General features: G+C 31.3%; 1 protein-coding gene across 5 annotated transcripts in view; it reads left to right on the forward strand.

The window, feature by feature from the left end:
• LOC143079742 (adenylate cyclase type 2-like) overlaps nt 1–22,267 on the forward strand; it is a 69,667-nt gene that overhangs the window by 23,838 nt on the left and 23,562 nt on the right. For all 5 annotated transcript variants that reach the window (XM_076255293.1, XM_076255296.1, XM_076255294.1 and 2 more), the window contains exons 3-6: nt 2,774–3,124; nt 12,580–12,729; nt 16,621–16,751; nt 20,422–20,536. In XM_076255293.1, the coding sequence (XP_076111408.1) occupies nt 2,774–3,124; nt 12,580–12,729; nt 16,621–16,751; nt 20,422–20,536 (747 nt within the window). The remainder of the gene's footprint in view (nt 1–2,773; nt 3,125–12,579; nt 12,730–16,620; nt 16,752–20,421; nt 20,537–22,267) is intronic.

Genomic DNA, 22,267 nt, shown 5'->3' on the forward strand with positions numbered 1-22,267 from the left:
TCTTGTCAACTCTGTCTAATCATTTGATGTCACTCCGACCACATTACATCTAACAATTTAAAACATTTATAAAGCAAAACACAAAAAAAAATAATTTCATACTTCCCTTCAGCTGACTAGGTTATGATACATGTATATGTTAATTTTTTAAACATGCAACAAAAACAATGACAGATATATATTTCTTTTCAACTGAATATGATTGTTTACAAGTTACAAGCAGGAAGTAGAAACTGTAAAAAGTTAGTAGCTATTATAGTATATATGATAAACAAACTGTGCTTAAAAGTATTTATAATTTAGAAGGTTTGTCAATAGTCCAGGCAGGATATTGGGGGGGAAAAAAAAAATAAAACGGATGAAGGATTCAGGATATGTGAACTTCAAAATTGATTTCCATTTCTTGTTTTAAAGATAAAAAAAAAGATCAAACTCCTCAACTTTTTTTCACTTTCTCCTTAAGTTTATAGTTTTCCAATGAATTTTTAATTCATTTATCACTTAGTTTTGTTTCCCACTTAGGGGCATTATTTTTTTTTAGTCTGTGGGTCCATTCCTTTGTCTGTCTGTTTGTTTGTTCATTCTTTGTCAGTCCGTCTGTCTGAGACGCTTCATTTTAAAGTTTTTGGTTAAGGTTTTGGGTCAAGGTAGTGTTTGAAGAAGTTAAAGTCTAATCAACTTGCAATTTAGTACACTTGTTCCCTATATATGATCTTTCAAATTTTGATGGAAATAAGAGTTTTTATCCCAATTTCACAGTTCTCTGAACATAGACAATGATGGTGCATTGATTATTTTGTCATTGCAACCTGGCAGCTTTTAATAACTTTCAATTTATTTATTATTTTTAGTTTTTTACACTTTTTTAAATAACATATTTGATTTATTACAGTACTTCTGTCAACAATGAACAAATGATGTATTTGCAAAACTCTAGATTATTTATAGCTTGACATATTATATACATGTAGTGTACATATAAAAAGAAGATTTGGTATGATTGCCAATGAGACAACTCTCCACACGAAACCAAAAAACACACATTTTAACTTGTCAACAGTGAACAAAGCCACCGTATAGTAAGTAATAAAAGGCCACAAATGACATATGGCAATTCAAACCAGAAAACTAACGGTCTAATTAATATTCAAAATAATGAACAAAAATCAAATATGTTACACAGCAACAAACCACAACCACTTAATTACAGACTCCTGGCTTGGGATGGGCACATACAGAATGTAGCAGGGATTAACTAGTTTGAAGGCACATCATACATCTGTCTATTCTTGAAGAGTATATGTTTTCCTCTAGATGTTATTTTGGTTATGGGGTTGCTTGCATTTTGTTGTATGCCCTACATCTATTTTTATTCATATTCATGTTTGAACAATGCATTGAAATGAACTTTTTGTGGCTGACTTGTTCTTCTAAAATTACAATTTACTGGACATACTTTATGCTGAATTTCAAGAGAGAGACAAACTTTCCAGTTCAAATTATAATGTGTTTATACAATGCTTTAACTAATAGTGAGTGTTAAATTTCTTACTAATTTAACTTATTTTAGTTAAATAGAAATGAATTCTAAATCAATATCAGCTGAAAGTTTTGAAATAAAGGCTATCAATAATTAGGTCATATAACCATTAATAGTAATGGAACAATCCCCTACATTTATACTGTAATTTGACACAACAGATAAAAAAAAGTGATAAAAAAATGTTTTACCAGTCTACATCATATAAACTATTGTTTTTATGAATGGTTTCCAGTACAGTAGGTTGGCATACCGGTAGTTTTACAGTACATGTGTGTATAAAGTAGTCGTGTGAGGTAAACAAGTTAAATGAACTTAATAAAGTCAAACTAGTTTTTGTCATAGAATATCAAACCAAATCATAGATATGGAAAGGAGAGAGGCAAAGCTCTGTATATTATTACTGAAAAGTAGGGATATTGTGTAATAATTGATTGATTGTAGTTACAACACCACTTTTATCACTCTTGGCTCTTGGTGTCATTTTGTTTTAGTTGAGGAAGCCGGAGTGCCAGCAGAGAACCATAACCTTTGGAATGAAAACTGAAAATACTTAGTTAATTTATAGTGGAGAAAAAAACTTGTCAGCTGTGGGGTTCAAAACTCACAACCTCTGAGTGTTGACATTTTAGTGATACATAATACTTAGATCAATAGACCTCCAATACCCTGGAACTATACTTACACTAGACAACTGTATTTTCTATAAAGTTACTTTACTGTTGTACATCTAAGGTTGTTAACCATTTTGAGGTCCTGCCCACTAGATCATGGTCTTGCATCTTTGAATTATTAAGCAATAATGCAGCAAATTAATGCTGTGAATCAGGTTAGGATTTTTAAAACATTTATGCTGACATCCCAGACATATCTCTGTGTCAACAGTTTATAATCTAGTTCTTTTGATTAGATTTTTAGTCCACTACCAGAGATGTACAGTCCCAATTGAGTAACAACTAAACTTTTGAATTTGAATGAAAAATCTACCAATTTCCTGTTCCTAAATGATATGTGAATGTCTGTCCCAAAAAAATGATAAAATCACTTTCTTCCTTATAATATAACAACTAGGCACCACATCCTTGGTTTATATAATGTGAAACTTATTTGTGTTTTCAGGATTATTATAAGTCTTCAAATTCCAGATGTAAAAGAAAATTTGAAATCAGAATATTATTTGATATACATAAATTAGGTTAATAGCCATTATATTATTATTTTTTTTAATTTCAGAGTTTCAGTAATCAAGACTATAGGATTTCACAGTCAGTACTAATTGTTGGACAAGTTTCTCTTGCTATCATTTTGCTGTGTGTGATAAAAAATTCCATATACTTAAAATTCTCAACATGGATATCTGTAGTAATTTGGATTTTATTATTAGCAATTTCCAATATTTACTTTCACATACCAAGTCGGAGGCAGACTACGGATGATGTGGCTGTTACATTTTTCTTGATTTTTATGTGTCATGTGATGTTACCAATGTCTAAAATGTTATCGTTATGTTTTGGTGGAATGACCGTTGTATTACAGATAACAACATCAGGAATTTTATCACCAAAAGAAAATATGGTTGCTGAGGTAATATGTCATTTATTTATTGAATTTGTTTCATTCCTCTCCAGAATGGACTGTGCAGTGACCTTCAAATGGTATAGAAACCAACAATCAATCAATCGATCAAATGGTATAGATCATATATACTGTCAGTTCATGCATATAAGTTTTGATATCTGACCCTATAATATCATATAAGCAATACATGGTCTTTAGAAACTTTAGTAACACTAAAGATAAGAACTTGATAGCTAGACTAGGTAGCATTTAAAGGATGATCAAAAGCTTAAGACTTCAAGCCCCTGACTCCTAATTTAGAAAAAAAAAACAAAAAAAAACATAAAACCACACATCTCCTTTTCTATAAGTATGATACTGAATGCAAATGTTATAAAGAAATACCATTCAACTTGATATTAATGATTGCAATATTTCTCTCAATAATCTGAGTTAATTTAAGTACAGAAATATTATGAGTAATAACCAAAAATCTACTGATTAACAGTATTTGTGTGGTATTTGAAGTTAGACCCCTCTTTCTCACCCATTAATGAAACTGAGTTCATACTAGATAAAAGCTTCCACTTATATGTACAGTCAATTACCATAAAGAAGATAGAATGATTGATTTTTATTGACTAATTCTACCTGAAAAGGATAATTCCATAATGAAATTGTCTAAAGTATCCTGACAAGTTGACTCCTCACATAATTGTTATAATGATCTCTGTGGTATCCACTCCTCAAGAAATTAGTCTAGCTAGGTCAGGCAAAGTTGACTGATGAATGGTCAATAATGTGTTGGTAACTGAATCTATAAAAAAGAAGATGTGGTATGATTGCCAATGAGACAACTATCCACAAAAGACCAAAATGACACAGACATTAACAACTATAGGTCACCGTATGGCCTTCAACAATGAGCAAAGCTCATACCGCATAGTCAGCTATAAAAGGCCCCGATAAGACAATGTAAAATAATTCAAACGAGAAAACTAACGGCCTAATCCGTTTTGGGGTATGCTGCATAGGATACATTTCCTTTCATCAGCTGTTTTTGCAAGCATGTAAACAAGCATGAAGGATTGTATATGTTTATATCTTATTTTTATATATGCAATGTGCTTACAATTGTTTGATAAGACTAATTTTCGAATATTATAAAGATGACTTAATAAATATCAACTTCTTCTGAGGTCATAACATTTAAGATTTTAGTACCAGAGACTTAAAAGAAAATGTCATTCTAAAAACAGGACAGGTTTGTCTCCCCTTGATGAAGTAAAAAAAGATCCTGTACATGGCAGGTGTGCTCAACTCCAATCAATCAATCAACCAATCAATGTTATGCAGTTGTCAGTGGTGGACCCAGAACTTTTTATATGGGGGGTATAAGTCATACTTCAGTGATTGCCTATAAAATCAACCAAATCTTTTCCAAAAAAAAGGAGGCATGGCCCCAAGGGGTCCCCATTATCTGCCTATGGTTATTTTAAAATTATGACTGTCCTTTCGGAACTGATTTTATTCTGATAAAAGGGAAGCTAGTGTATCAAAAATACAAGATTGAGTCTATTTGACTGCTTGATCTAAAAGAATGCAATGAGATGGTTGCTGTATTATTAATGTTCACCCCCACTAGTCATTTCTAATATCTTACATTTTACAGGGCCTTTTTAAAGACTATTTTAAAGAAGAAGTTGTATATTTTCCATTTGCGGGTGCAAAAAGGGGAGGAGGGCTTGCAGGTTTTTTACCCCTTTATTTTAGGAGTTATTTGAATATTTCGTAGTATTTGCCTATGTCCACTTACTGCCTTCAACAACAAGGAAAACCTATACAGAAAAGTTAGCTATTAAAAGTTCCCATCGTGAAATCAAATGAGAGAACGATAAACAGCATGATTTTAAACAGTACAATTATTTAAATAAAAAATTAGTATGACAGACATTAACCAACAACATCCATTGAAAGGTAGTTTGAGTAAAATCAGTGGTAGACCAAGCAGGGTGTGATTGTCAACAGATGCACAAGTCCAAATCTTTTCTAATATAATACTTGTTAAATGTTCAACTTAAAACGTTTGAAAAATTTAGGAAAAATTGACTGCGATTGAGCAATGGCTCCAACTGTCAAACACCAAATTGACAGCAGACGGTCACACAATCTAATCAAAAGTGGTAACAGAATGAAATATGTATGCATGATTTATAGTGGTATATATTTCATACATTAATGTTAAAGGAAATTTGACTAATATATGAAACTTAAATCTATTGAAGAAAGGGTTAAATAAGTAAGATTTTCTTCAAAGACTTTGCTTAAATTATCAAAAAGTTTAGAGGATAATCCAAAGTCAATCACTGCCTGGTCAAGTTGTTTGTTTTAAATCAATTGCATGAACAATTTACCTATTGCATGAAATATAGAAATAAAGATTGTTTATGATTAAATATTAAATTTCCTGTTGAAAAATACATAGGTCCTTCGACTCTTAAAATGTCTAAATGGTCTATAAAAAAATTCTCCTTATTTCAACTTCTGATAGGATGGAATTTTAATGACTAATTATGTTTAAATACATAATCCCCTTTAACAAATTAAAGCACTTTTAAGTCAAAAGTTAATTTTTGAATTTTATGGAAAATACAAACGATTTATGAAAATGAGGAAACGTGCTGTTCGTGAGCAAAGATCGTTGCTTGCACAAGACAAATTGTTGTGATTGATGTTAATTGATTTTTATGTAATCTCTAAGAAATGCCATACATTCCCAGGAAGTACTTAAGAAGTGGGATAAGGATTATTGTATCGATTTATAAGGATAAAAAGCTGGAAAAAAATGTTTGCTAAAAATATTGCGATAAAATTTCCAAAAACAAATAGAATACTAAATGTTGGTTCACAGGAAAATAAAACATTACTTTTTCTAAAATTTCCATTAAAACTATTGGTTACAATGACTTAAATATTTATTCAGGTTTAAATGGATTGTTCAACTAATTTAATTTAGTTTACAGTAGAAAGAGCTTATAATTGCTTTCAATATAAATTTTGCTTTTAAAGTTTTAATTGCAATATAATCTTGTCAAGGATCTATACATTTTTAAAAGACTTAAATTAGCACAAAACTATCAGATATATAAGACTTACTAAAGGATGAATTTGTGTTCCAATAAATCTAACTTTTGTGATAACATGCCACTGCACATCTACAAACTCCTTTGGTATAGACCTTAGTTTGTTTGAATGTTATGATATGTTAAAGTAAGGTGATATGGTATGCAACCAAAGACTAAAGGGATGAAAAAGTGACTTTCTATTATGAAAATAAAAATAATATTATCAACAGTCTGAAAGAAAAAGCAGTTTTAAAGATTCTGTTGAGTTTCATCATTTTTGCATCCAAACAAATGACTAATTACATTACTCATGCTCTAAAACAGGTTTATAGTGCAATTACCTCTGTCCATCTGTTTGTTCATTCCTCTGCCCCGAATTTTTTGTTGCTCTTTTTTTGTTTTTAGCTTTTTGAAATTTTGTATCTGGATTCATGTGATCATGGTCAAAAACTTAGTTGAATTAAGCCTCTCCATTGCATTTTCATAAACTTCAAAATCTCTTACAGATTTTATACGCCTGTCAATATTATGGTATATAAATGTCTGGCGTCTGTAACCTGTCCGTCTGTAAACATGTCGCACTGTATTGAGAACAATTTATCTAAATTTCATCAAACTAAACATAGTTGTTTCTTATCCTCAAATGATCTGTATACTTTTTGGTGAAAATAAGATTAAAACTTTTTGAGTTGAGTTATCATTGATATGTTCATAATTATAAATTAACTGTAAATAAAACTTTGAATTTTTGAAATACTAAGGCTTTTCTACCTCAGGAATAGATTACCTTAGCTGTATTTGACAAAATTTTTAGTAATTTTTTGGTCCTCAATGCTCTTCGACTTTGTACTTTATTTGGCCTTTTAAACATTTTTTGATTCGAGCGTCACTGATGAGTCTTCTGTAGACGAAACGTGCATCTGGCGTAAATATAAAAATTTAATCCTGGTATCTATGATGAGTTTATTTATTGAGCTTTTTGGTAAAAAAACATTTAAAACATGTTGTGAGCAATTTTTTTTTCTGTCTCTTATATTAAATTCCTATTGAGCAGGAATAAGGAATAAGTCAGGATATACTTAGCATGACTTACTGTACAACCCCAGTGTTATTCAAAAATCATCCTTTTTACCTGTAAATGAAAATTATTTTTTTGTGGCCTGAATCAAACAAAAGAACTGGTTCTTCCTGATGGCTTCATTGTTTCTCTTGTCAATGTTAACAATGAACATTCTTTTCTTTTCAAAAAATGTACTCTAAGGGTGAAATTGAAGGTCGCATGAATATAGAAATTGATTTAGGTTGAATTGTTGACTTTGAAGCCAAAAATATATCAGAGTTTAGTTTGAGCTTATATTTTAACAAAATTAGATTTAACTGATTGTTCAATAGCCAAAAGTTATTTCACTATTCAAATATTATAAATGAATAGAAAACAAAAAGAAAATCATATTTTATATTTTTTTATCTGAATTGTACCTAATGCCCCTATAAGCAACAGATAAAGAAATCATAGTGTCTTCAACTAACTTTTGTAACTGTTCTTAGTTTTTCTGTACTGTTTAGTGTTATTCTCATCACTTGGCATCCGATGTCTGTTGTACGTTGTCCATGGTTGTCATCTGTTGTTGTTAACTTTTTATATTTTGAGAATCTCTGAATGGAATGGAACCAAACACGACATGAATGTTACTTATGAGGTGCTAACATTACCAAGTGTTGTTTCTTTGCATTCGATCCATCATCCAAGATAGCCGCCAGTGGGGGACCTAGTTTTACTTTAACATAGGAGCCTATGGGAAATGCATACAAATGTCTTCTATTTGAGATACTGGATGGAATGAAACCAAACATGGCATGAATGTTCCTTATGAGGCTTAGTTTACCAAAGGATATCCTATAGGAATTATATACAAATGTATTCTTCTAGAAAACCGCTTAATGGATTGATACAAAACATGGTATGAGTGTTTCTTTTGAGGTGTCGACCAAGTGTTGTTACTATCTAGCTTATTTGTCATCCAAGATAGCTGCCAGCAAGGGGGAGTAAGTTTAACATATTCAAGACCCTACGGAAAATACATTCAAAAGCTTTTTCTAGGTGCAACGAATGGAATGAAACCAAACATGGTATGAATCTTTCTTTTGAGGTGCCGACCAAGTGATGTTACTATATAGCTGATTTGTCATCAAAGATGGCTGCCAGAAAGGGGGAGTAAGTTTAACATAGGATACTATGGGAAATTCATTTATATCTTTTCATCAAGAGAATCACTGAATAGAATGAAACCAAACATGGCATGAATGTGCCTAATGAGGTGCTGATCATGTGTTATTACTTTGTAGCTGAACCATCATCCAAGATGGCCTCCTGCAGGGGGACTTAGTTTAAAGACCATATGGAAAATACATGCAAAGCTTTTTTTAGGTGCAATAAAAGGAATTAAACCAAACATGGCACAAATGTTCCTTATGAGGTGATGATAAAGTGTTTTTACTTTGTTGTCCATTTACTGTTCAAGATGCTAACCAGGATTTGGTGTAAACAATATTTTATTATGAATAATTCAAGTATAATTATAAACACATACACAAATAGGATTCAGAAACAAGCAACAAGTGCTTATATTAATCTGTACCCTACGTCTCTTATGCCTCACCTACAATAGTAGAGGGGCTTAAGGATTTCTGGTCTGTTCGACTGTTTGTTTGTTTGTCTGTCGGTCTGTCCAGCTTCAGGTTAAAGTTTTTGGTCAAGGTAGTTTTTGATGAAGTTGAAGTCCAATCAACATGAAACTTAGTACATTAGTATGTTCTCTATGATATGATCTTTCTAATTTTAAATGCCAAATAAGTTTTTTTATCTAAATTTCTCTGTCCACTGAACATAGAAAATGGTAGTGCGAGTGGGGTATTAGTGTGTTATGGGCAAATTCTTGTTTATTAAATTATGGGTCCAATGTTAAACCAAATTTGTCCTCAATTATTATTTGGGTATCTGTTATGATTTTAATCTATTTTTACATGATTTCTAAAACCAAAGTAGAATCAGGTGAGCTACACAGGCTCTTGAGGGCTTCTAGTTTGTTGTTTTAACCCTTTTTAACCTTAAGGACAACTACATATATAAATGCCAGGATAAACAAGCTAGAATGGAAAGTGAATTGACATTTGACTGGGCAATTATTTGGCAGAGGAATTACTGGTAATAACATTTTAATACTGATAATAATTGTGGAAGGAATTTAAACTTGTAAAATTTTCTGATTTACATGTTGGAAAATTGCAAATCATTTTATTCAGATAGCATTTATCTGTAACCTAGCTATGAACATTGTGGAGATTTCAATATGTTACATAGTAAATTATGGAAATTTTTATTGCTGTACTAAGTAAATTGTAGAGATTTTGATTTACAATACATAGTTATATAATATATGTTGTTAAAAATTGTTATGCTATCTTTCTTAAACTGTTTGGTGTCCTAGCAAACTAATTTTTGTAAGTTATATGCATTCATTCATGAGAAATAATGTTATATAGTTTAGATCAAATACAAGGTTGATATTTACATTATTATTTTAACTTTGATTTATGTATTGAACTGATTTATTTTAATCTTTGATCAACTTTGCATCAGGTTTTTTTTTTGGTAAATTTATTTTTCAATCATTTGTTTAACATAAGACTACTGGTAATGATAAATGATTCTTTTGATTTTGAATTTTCGTCTCATATCTCATTCAACTAATTAAAACTTGCTTGCAAGAATATCTTATGAATTCATGAATCATTTGCAAAAAAAAACAAGCTATATTTATAGACCCTATCTAACAGGATATTTTACCTTAAGATTATTTTGATGTGGTCGAGGGGGCATTAAATGTTACCTTTGTCTGTATGTCTGTCCATTCATACATATGTACCCCAAAAATTAGTTTTTATTCCCAAACTTTTGATAATATAAATGTTACCATTCTTGAGTTTTGTCCATTTATGTATGGAGATATATATTGAGCAATTTTTCATTTCAATTTCTGTTCTTTATTTAACTTTAGTTTGCCTTAAACCAAATGTTATGAACTTGTACACAATGCTTATTACCTCATCTGGCAAGACAATAATATATCAGCTATTTTCATCTTATTTTGGCAAAATTTAACCAAACTGGCTGCTAATTAGAATGGAATACTTACCATAATTTTCTAAATTAGACTAGAGAATTATGGTAAGTATTTGATTCTTGTAAATTTTTTAAGCCAAAGAAAACATTCCTTTATTTTTATCCAAATATTAATACTGTTAAAATTGTAACTTATGTGGAAGAAGAAGACAACAATTTCAAAATAACAGTCATTTGGTTTTTAAAAATTTGGAACAAGCATTGCACCACATTGGTTTATTGATAATTCAAGAAAAAGAAGAAAATTGATATCTTCCTTTTAATTGTATCTCCCTTCATTGTGTTTGAATGAAAAGTTGACCCTATAACCTTATTGTTTTTGACATGTCACTCTGTAACTGATATTTCACTGCAATGTAATTTTGTATGTACATATTTTCTCCATCTTTGTTCTACAAGAAAAAGAAGAAAATTGATATCTTCCTTTTAATTTTGTCCCCCTTTATTGCAATTGAATGAAAAGTTGACCCTATAACCTTATTGATTTTGACATGTTACTCAGTAACTAATTATTAATATCTCTCTGCAATTTTTTGTTGTTGTATTTACACCTTTTATCCAGTTCATGGAAAATGTATTGAACTTTGCATAACCCATTAGTGTAAGTGTGCTGTTTCGTGGCCTTTTATAGCTGGGCTTTGCTCATTGTTGAAGGTTGTACTGTGACATATAGTTGTTAATTTCTGTGTCATTTAATCTCTTGTTGTGAAGAGTTTTCTCATTGTCAACCATACCACATCTTCTTTTGCATATGTTCTATATTTTCCCTGCTCAGATGACTGCCTCTGCATAGAAAAAGAGCTATGCTTTAAGTATTTGATTTTAATGAATGTATTAGACTGATTAGATAAATTCTATTATATGATATGCTTTTGGAGACTGCAATGCAAATTAAGAAAGTCTAACAGCAGAATGTACTGCACATGGATTTATTAATGAAATAAATTGTGGTCCTACACTGCTGCACACATAGTAAATTTACATTTTGGGGGATTTGACATGAATGAGTTTCCAACCAAAAAAGGATGTGGCATAAAATTAATAAACTCAATACTCTGACTTTAATTATCATGATTATAGAATTCTAAATTTTAAATCAAAATAACTCACAACATTCTGCTGCATGACATTAATGCTTAAAAACTTTCCCCCCGAGTTACCCACATGTATACACTATTTAGCTCACCTGGCCCAAAGGTTCAAGTTAGTTTTTCTAATCACTTATTGTCCGTCATCCGTTAACTTTTACAAAAATCGTCTCCTGAAACTTCTAGGTCAAATTTAACCAAACTTGGCCAAAATCATCACTAGCGTATCTAGTTTAAAAAATATGTCTGATGACCCCACCCACCAATTAAGATGGCTGACATGGTTAAAAATAGTACATAGGTGTAAAATGCAGTTTTTGGCTTATATCTGTGAAACTAGCATTTAGAGCAAATCTGACGTGTGGTAAAAGTGTTCATCAGGTTATGTTCTATCTGTCCTGAAATTTTCAGACGGTTCAGACAAGCTGTTGATGGGTTGCTGCCCCTGAATTAGTTATTTCAAGGAAATTTTGCAGTTTTTGGTAATTATCTTGAATATTATTATAGATAGAGATAAACTGTAAACAGCAATAATGTTCAGCAAATTACATCTAAAAATAAGTCAACATTGACCCAATAAGGAGTTGTTGCCCTTTAAAGTCAAAATTAACATATTTTTGTAAGTTTCTGTTTTGTTTTACAAAAGTCTTCTCTTGAAACAACTGTTATAAATTTAACCAAACTTGGCCACAATCTGCATTAGGGTATCTAGTTTTAAAAATGTGTCTGTCTGGCAACCAACATGACACACATGGCTAAAAATAGAACTTAGGGGGAAAATGCTGTTTTTGGCTTATATCTCTGAAACTAAACAAAAGTATAACGGTTGCATTATTTCATGCATCTATTGGAAATGAAAATATCAGGTGAGAGACCCAGGCTCTTTCGAGCCTTTAGTTTTCAGATAGAATAATAAAACAACAAGGCTTGTCATATAGGAACCAACAATCCCAATGATATCTTCATTAAAGGAATTTCCTTCTGACAAAAAGTTTTCAGAAGACTGTTTTAATGTTACTTTGTAATATTTGCATTGGTATTTGATATTGAAATTGAATATTTATCCTTTTATTGAACTGATTTCAGCTTGTCTCAAACTTTGTAATTCTACTGAGTGCTAATATGATGGGAATTGGTCACAAATATCTTACTGATCTACATCACAGACACACTTTCTTGGAAGCAAGGAGTATGATCCAAGTTAAGAAGAAGCTTGAATGGGAAAATAATCAAAGGGTATGTAATTAGTTTCCCTGCGCGATATTAAATTCTGTGAGTAAATGAAATTTGGTATGAAAAAATTTCATACAAAGCAAACACTCATGCTTAATAGGAACAAATGCATTGATATAAACAATTTTTTATTACCCTGCCATAGGCATTAGTACATGTATTAAGTGTTATCCTTGACCGCCCATCCTTTCATCTTTCTGTCTGTCCTATTTTGGTTTCTGTTCTCTACAGTTGTGCCTTTTTTAGTTCAGCTGGCCTAGAGGGCCAAGTGAACTTTTCTCATCACTTGGTGTCCAAAGTCTGTCGTCCCATGTCATTAACTTTTACAAAAATCTTCTCCTCTGAAACTACAGGGCCAAATTTAACTAAACTTTGCCACAATCATCATTTTGGTATCTAGTTTAAAAAATGTGTCCGGTGACCAAGCCAACCAACCAAGATGGCCACCATGGCTAAAAAAAGAACATAGGGGTAAAATGCAGTTTTTATGCCCCACCTACGATAGTAGAGGGGCATTATGTTTTCTGGTCTGTGCGTCCGTTCGTCCGTCCGTCCGTTCGTTCGTTCGTTCGTCCGTCTGTCCCGCTTCAGGTTAAAGTTTTTGGTCGAGGTAGTTTTTGATGAAGTTGAAGTCCAATCGACTTCAAACTTGGTACACATGTTCCCTATGATATGATCTTTCTAATTTTAATGCCAAATTAGAGATTTTACCCCAATTTCACGGTCCACTGAACACAGAAAATGATAGTGCGAGTGGGGCATTCGTGTACTGAGGACACATTCTTGTTGGCTCATATCTCAGAAACCAAAGCATTTAGAGCAAATCTAACAATATCATTTGTTTGTTAGGTCAAGGTCTATCTGCCCTGAAATTTTCAGACCAATCAGGCAACCCGTTGTTAGGTTGCTGCCCCTAAATTGGTAATTTTAAGAAAATTTTGCAGCTTTTGGTTATTATCTTGAATATTATTATAGATAGAGATAAACTGTAAATAGCAATAATGTACTACAAAGTAAGACCTACAAATAAGTCAACATGATCAAAATGGTCAATTGACCCCTTAAGGAGTAATTGCCCTTTATAGTCAATTTTTAACAATTTTCATAAATTTTGTAAATTTGTAAATTTTTACAAAATATTTTAACTTCTGGGCCAAGTTCATTATAAATAGAGATAATTGTAAGCAGCAAGAATGTTCAGTAAAATAAGATCTACAAACACATCACCATCACCAAAACACAATATTGTCATGAATAAATCTGTGTCCTTCGTTTATGATAGCCACATAGACCAAGGTGAGCTAGTTTGTTAACTCAGAAAATTTCAATTTTTTTGTTTCCACACCTAAATAAAGTTTTTCTCATTTCATGTTTTTTTAACCTCAAACAGAATGGTAAGAACCAAAACCATGCAGATCTACAGAATTCAAATTAGGACGGAGAGTTACTTACAGTTTTAGAGTTGAATGCCCCTCTCGTATCTTCCACCCCTCATTTAGGCCCCTTTTTAACTTGCAAAATTGCAAAGCTTAAGTCAGGGCATTCCTGACCTCCGACACATTCTTTTTGTCGAGCCTTTGACATTAGTTAAAGTTTTTGAAATTTTAATAACTTTCTTAAACCATACTGGATTTCTACCAAACATGGACAGAAGCTTGTTTATGATCATAAGATAGTATTGAGAAGTAAATTTTGTGAAAATACAATTCCATTTTTTCTGTATTTTACTTATAAATGGACTTAGTTTTTCTGCGGGAAAATATTACATTCACTCTGTGGTTAAAGTTTTTTAAATTTTAATAACTTTCTTAAACTATCCTGGATTTCTACCAAACTTGGACAGAAGCTTGTTTATGATCATTAGATAGTATCCAGAAGTAAATTTTGTAAAACGAATAATCTATTTTTTCCGTATTTTACTTTAAATGGACTTAGATTTTCTGCCAGGAAACAACACATTCACTCTGTGGTTAAATTCTTAAAAATTTTGATAACTTTCTTATACTATTTTTAATTTGTACCAAACTTGGACAGAAGCTTGTTTATGATCAAAAGCTAGTATCTAGAAGGAATTTTTGTGAATATTTTGTACCTGTGTATCTGTATTTTACTTATAAATGGACTTAGTTTTTCTTCCAGTTAACATTACATCCATATAGTTAAAGTTTTTAAAACACTTATTAGATTCATAAGCTACCCTGGATTTTTTCCAAACTTGGACAGAAGCTTCTTACAATCAAAAGATAGTATCAAGCAGAATATTTTTATTGATTTTTTCCCTCATTTTTGTTGAGCCTGCAATTTACATCAAAAGTGGGCGAGACACTGGATTCTGCGGAACCCTTACAATTTTATTAATTTTTGTCGAGCCTGCAACTTTTGTTGCAGAAAGCTCGACATAGGGATAGTGATCCGGCGGCGGCGGCGGCGGCGGTGTTAGCTCACTTCTTAAAAGCTATATATTTTAGATAGTGGAAGACGTGGATGCTTCATATATTGTATATAGATGCCTCATGTTACGAAGTTTCCGTCAGTCACATGTCCATTGTCCTTGACCTCATTTTCATGGTTCAGTGACCACTTGAAAAAAAAGTTCAGATTTTTTGTAATTTTAAATTCTCTCTTACTGTAAGTAATAGGATAACTATATTTAGTATGTGCGTACCTTGCAAGGTCCTCATGCCCGTCAGACAGTTTTCACTTGACCTCGACCTCATTTCATGGATCAGTGAACAAGGTTAAGTTTTGGTGGTCAAGTCCATATCTCAGATACTATAAGCAATAGGTCTAGTATATTTGGTGTATGGAAGGACTGTAAGGTGTACATGTCCAACTGGCAGGTGTTATCTGACCTTGACCTCATTTTCATGGTTCAGTGGTTATAGTTAAGTTTTTGTGTTTTGGTCTGTTTTTCTCATACTTTATGCAATAGTTTTACTATATATGTTGTATGGAATGATTGTAAGGTGTACATGTCTAGCGGGCAGATGTCATCTGACCTTGACCTCATTTTCATGGTTCAGTGGTTATAGTTAAGTTTTTGTGTTTTGGTCTGTTTTTCTCATACTTTATGCAATAGGTTTACTATATTTGTTGTATGGAATGATTGTAAGGTGTACATGTCTAGCGGGCAGATGTCATCTGACCTTGACCTCATTTTCATGGTTCAGTTGTCAAAGTTAAGTTTTTGAGTTTTGGTCTTTTTATCTTATACTATATGTCATAGGTCAACTATATTTGGTGTATGGAAATATTTTATGATCTATATGTCAGTCGTGCAGGTTTTATTTGACCTTGACCTGGTTTTCACGGTTCATTGCTCTGTGTTAAGTTTTTGTGTTTTGGTCTATTTTCTTAAACTATAAGCAATAGGTCAACTATATTTGTTGTATGGAAGCATTGTTAGCTGTACATGTCTGCCTGGCATATGGTTCAACTGACCTTGACCTCATTTTCATGGTTCATGTTAAGTTTATGTGACAGTCGTAATAAAGCTTTATATTTAGGAGTATCAACATAATATCAATGATTAGTAAAGAAGGCGAGACATTTTAGTGTGTGCACTCTTGTTATTGAAATTGGCTATACAAAAAGAGAAGTAAATCAGATTAGATATCTTCCTAGCTATTCATCCCTACACTGATATTCTAAAGGAAGTTACTTGCATCAATTCCCTTCATGATAGACCTATTACAGGCTATAATTATAATGTCTCCCTAGTGATAGGGATGTTAGCTCTGTAAATATTCTAGTTTAAAAGTTCACCTTTTTCTATCCAGTTTTCAGTTATCAGACCATATTTATATTTATTGAACATTTTGATTTTTGATTTTTTTTAGTAGGGTGAAGATTATTGCATTATTTAATAGGAGTTGCGGTATGTTATATTTTCAGGACGAGTTGTTAAATTGTTGTATACCGGGAGATATGGTAGAAGAAATGAAGGGGGATATAACAGAGAAAATGTTAAACCATTCAAATAAAAATCCTGAATTATATGTAGAGTCGCATTACCAGGATGTTAGGTATGTATGAGGGGATAAGAATGTGAAGTTATTATCTGTGTTAAACCTACATGTAGAAATGGTGAGAAAAAAAAAGAAAGATGATTGATGATTAACTATTCAAAGTAAAATCTGAATACAAAAATAAAAAATCATTTGTGATAAAAAGTTTATCAAAAGAAGAAGCAAATAAAACAACACACTCAATATTGAAAAAAAAACTTCAGAAATATATCAAACATTTTATCCATCATTCAATGGTCTGTTTAAAAGGAAAACTTCACTATAACTGGTTTGTAATTGAATAAAAGCTAGCCGAATCATCTTTAAGACGTATACTATGAAACTAATGTCCATTAAGTATGTACAATTTTATGAAAACTACACTTTTCATATAACATATAGCCCTCAAAGTGAATATTATTAAATTTGGTATGAATATATAAGCTTGTTTTTAGTTAAACTACTTTTGACCTTATTTATGCTGTTTAATTGAACCCCAAAAAGTTTGTGGAGGCTTTTCATGTTCATTGATTGAGAAAAGACTCCTTTGTGCCTCTTGTATACGGATCAGTATGATAATCTACTAGTCACAGAGATGTGGAAACAAGTCTATATATAAAAGCACCATGTTTCTGGCAATGATGTCAATAAATTTTTAAGAATGTGATAATGTAACACAGGCGAGACAAATCTCTTGAGTAAACAGTTTATGTATGATATTAAAAGTGGCCTCATCATTATAAGTATGATAAGTAAAGTTAAAAAGGAAAGTAAAATCTTATTTTTGGCTTGTTTACTTAAGTTTTTATCATGAATGATAGGAAGTTATGACTTGGCATAATTCCTACTAAAAAAATTGATATTTATTGCTTTCTACTACATCAAAACTAATAACTTGTAAGAAAACTTTCACATGATCATGATACTTAACAAACTTCACAAAAATGTTCCAATATTATAAAAATTACTTTGGTTTGGTAACTGTTAATTGTGTATTGGGGTAGTGATGAATTTGAATTTTTTTTTGAAACACTCAAACTTTATATGTATTTTCTGAAGAAACACTTGAACTTTATATGTATTTTTTGGAGAAACACTTTATGAATGAATCTATCACTAATAAAATAGTGTTTTTCAAAAAAAACATATAAGATTTTCATCAAGAGTGTTTCTCTAGAAAAAACATATAGGACTTGAGTGTTTCTCCAGAAAAAAACATATAAGATTTGAGTGTTTCTCCAGATGATAAATATAAGATTTGAGTGTTTCTCCAGATGATAAATATAAGATTTGAGTGTTTCTCCAGAAAATACATATAAGATTTGAGTGTTTCTCCAGAAAATACATATAAGATTTGAGTGTTTCTCCAGAAAATACATATAAGATTTGAGTGTTTCTCCAGATGATAAATATAAGATTTGAGTGTTTCTCCAGAAAATACATATAAGATTTGAGTGTTTCTCCAGAAAATACATATAAGATTTGAGTGTTTCTCCAGATGATAAATATAAGATTTGAGTGTTTCTCCAGAAAATACATATAAGATTTGAGTGTTTCTCCAGAAAATACATATAAGATTTGAGTGTTTCTCCAGATGATAAATATAAGATTTGAGTGTTTCTCCAGAAAATACATATAAGATTTGAGTGTTTCCCCAGAAAATACATAATAAAATATTGAGTGTTTCTCCTTTAACATTTGTATGCATTACATGCTTGTATTAATTTAAGCAGAATTGGTCAAAGGTTTTAAGAATATTGTTAAAACTTCAAAGAGCCAAAATGTTTGAAATAATGATGAGAATTCGTTCTTATCAGATCATTTATAGTATATTCTTATTATCCAGGGTTTGTTATGCTACATTAGTTTTCACCGTAAATCAACTTTCTGCCAAGTCAGTTCTAATATATCAGACATTTCCCAAGTGAGGATTTTCATTCTTTTCCTCAGATAGTTTTCTAAGATTAATATAACATATAATAATTAAATATCTTTACTGAATGTTGATTATTTTTGACCAAGGTCGTCCCTATACAAATGAAAGGGTGTACTCTATTTTGTGTGATTAATGATTTTGATAATAAAAGTTTATTGCACTTAACTGCACAAATAAAAGTTGATTATAATGATGATAGTGATATTGTTCAGGATAAGTTTTAGGGTCATTATACATGATGCAATTTAATCACAAAGCTGCAACTTGATTGATCAGTATAGCAATATAGCCATTAAGTACTGTTGAGACACAATTATCATCACTCATTGGACAATGTTTTGTTACTTTATTCATTGATCATTATTAAACTAAAGGTGCTATATAATTTGAATTATTCTTGATTCAGTAATACCTGTATACATAACCCTGAAACAACTAAATGTACTTTATTCTTTTTATGACGTGGTTAGTTTTAGACAGATAACTGTTTTCTTCTCTAGGGGTCCACTTCCCATACAAGGTGATAAAGGACATACCGCTTGAATAAGTCACCTTTTTTTGGCTTAAAAATATGTGAATAGGTCTGGAAAACTATCAGAAATATATGATAAGGTCAATAAAGTTGACAAAACTTTGTCTATTATCTTTCTTGGTGTTCCCGGCTGTGTTTTATCAACCATATCAACCAATTGTGTCTCTTTTTGCACTTTGGTATTCCACTGTTATACATTACACACTAAAACAAAGGAAACAATATAGGAAAGGTTACATTTTTTACCTACATAATATATGAAAAGGTGTTCATTTTTTAAATCTAAATTATATGAAAAGGGTGGGGTAACAGAAACACCGCGACTATTCCTATCAATTAAGTATTGAAGTGACTGTTACTTAAGCATTAGCCTTTCAAAAAGGGCTAGTCGACTCTTAGCTGATGAAAATGGGAAGTGCTCTCGCTTTGTAGATTTATTCATTTACTACTCTAAGAATAGCCACGTGCATCAATCAACAAATATTACCACACACGTGAGGTCACACTCTATGAAGTAGTATATATATCGTTTAACGTTGTTGTTTACGAAACTCCAGAAGATTCGACTATTTATAGATAAAAGTTACCTGTGTACCAATATCATGAATATGCATGATTAATGACCAGGCAAAATCTAATTGCTAAAAGAGAGGTCAAACCGATACTCTACGGGATTGAAGGACATTTACTAGGTTTGGATTGTCCTAACCAATCAATAAATTTTGATTATTCACGTTTTGTAATATCTTCCAATCATGTAGCTAGAAAAATTCACGCACTGACTGTCCATCGTTCAATTCTTAATATCGACTCCTAGGAGTCGATAATAACAATTTGAACATAATTAACATGATATTACTTTATTATACATGCACATTTGAAACAAATAGCACTATAGTCATTGCAATTTAAACTTAACATTAGAATGCATCTAAAAATGTCTTTAACTGTCTATCTGAAAAGATTTATTACTCTGACCCAGAGTTTAAGCTTCATTGCCTTTGGTTTAGATTTTTTGTTTCCTACAATGTATGAGAAACACATCGAAGGCAACATGTCTTACTCAATATTTTTACAATATAATTTTATTTTCTATTCAGAAATCATTGACTCTAAAAGCAAAGGGGGATAAAAAAACCAAAACACTTCAACAATTAAGGACATTGTGTGATACTTTGTGAAGTTTAAATTTTAAATGTATTCTGATTTCTATTTTGCAGTATTCTGTATGCTGATATAGTTAATTTTACACCATTGTCAGCAAAATGTGAGAGTCCAAATGAACTCATCGATCTTCTAAATAGACTGTTTGGACGATTCGACCAGTTGGCAGAGGTAATATATATGTTTTGACTTTACAATTCATCTAACAAACTCTTCATAGAAATCAGGATTAATATTTTATATGCCTGATGCATGTTTCATCTTCAAACAACTCATTACTGAAGTTCAAATAAAAAAATTAAAAAGGCCCATGGTTAAGAGCATTGATGACCAAACATTCCAAAATTTGAATTAAGTTTTGAACAAATTTGTTTTGCTGCGAGATCATTTTTTTTTTCAGGTCTACTTGATTTTACAGTTTAAGAAATAATTGCTTACAAATTCAACAGTTTTTATATAAATTTCATTATGTTCTTTGTGTTTGTAATTTTGCTATGGAAGTTAGTATTACATGCACTCTGTTCCTCATTTAAGCAATACCATTCAACAACCATTGGGGAAGTGTATTTGTCATTGGACTCTCTGACTTCATTACTCAAGAGATATCTAAACTCCTGTCTTCTCTAAAAATTATTTTCACATTTTAGATTATGAAAAAATTAGAAAAAAAGACATATTTGATTTTTGAAAGGGAGATAACTGATATAACTTTTAATTTCGTTACTATAAATGGCTTCTCTCCTGCTCAGCAGAACTTATTTTGGCCAAAATTTAAATTATCTTTGCCTAACCTGTAGCTTGAAAATAGACAGATACAGTATACTTATTTACTTGAATTATAAAAACAAGAAGATGTGGCCATTAGGACAACTTTGCACAAGAGACCAAAATGACTCAGAAATTAACAACTATAGGTCACTGTACGGCCTTCAAAAAAGAGCAACTGAAACTACTGGGCCAAATTTAACCAAACTTGGCCACAATCATTATTAGGGTATCTAGTTTAAAAAAAATTGTCTGGTGACTCGCCCAACCAACCAAGATGGCCGCCATGGCTAGAAATAAGTCAACATTACCAAAATGGTCAGTTGACCCCATAAGGAGTTATTGCCCTTTATAGTCAATATTTAACAATTTTTCGTAAATTTTTGTAATCTTTTACAAAAATCTTCTCCTCTGAAACATATAGACAAATTTAACCAAACTTGTCCACAATCATCATTAGGGTATCTTGTTTAAAAAATGTGTCCGAAGACCCCGCCCACAAACCAAGATGGCCGACATGGCTAAAAATAGTACATAGGGTAAAATGCAGTTTTTGGCTCATATTTCTGAAACCAAAGCAATTAGAGCAAATCTTACATAATAAAATTGTTCATTAGGTCAAGATCTATCTGCCCTAAAATTTTCAGACCAATCAGGCAACTCGTTGTTGGGTTGCTGCCTCTGAATTGGTAATTTTAAGAAAAATTTGGCAGCTTTTGGTTATTATCTTGAATATTATTATAGATAGAGATAAACTGTAAACAGCAATAATGTACAGCAAAGTAAGACCTACAAATAAGTTAAACGTGATCAAAATGGTCAATTGACCCCTTAAGGAGTTAATAATTTGCTCTTTATAGTCAATATTTAACAATTTTCATAAATTTTGTAAATTTTTGTAAATTTTTACAAAATATTTTCCACTGTAACTACTGAGCCAAGTTCATTATAGATAGAGATAATTGTAAGGAGCAAGAATGTTCAGTAAAATAAGATCTACAAACACATCAGCATCACCAAAACACAATTTTGTCATTAATCCATCTGTGTCCTTCATTTAATATGCACAAAGACCAAGGTGAGGGACATAAGAGCCTCTAGTTTGCTGTTAACTTTCAAATTATTTCCAAGAAAAAT

Source organism: Mytilus galloprovincialis, chromosome 6 (genome assembly GCF_965363235.1).
Source record: "Mytilus galloprovincialis chromosome 6, xbMytGall1.hap1.1, whole genome shotgun sequence".
NCBI classification, from domain to species: Eukaryota; Metazoa; Mollusca; class Bivalvia; order Mytilida; family Mytilidae; genus Mytilus; species Mytilus galloprovincialis.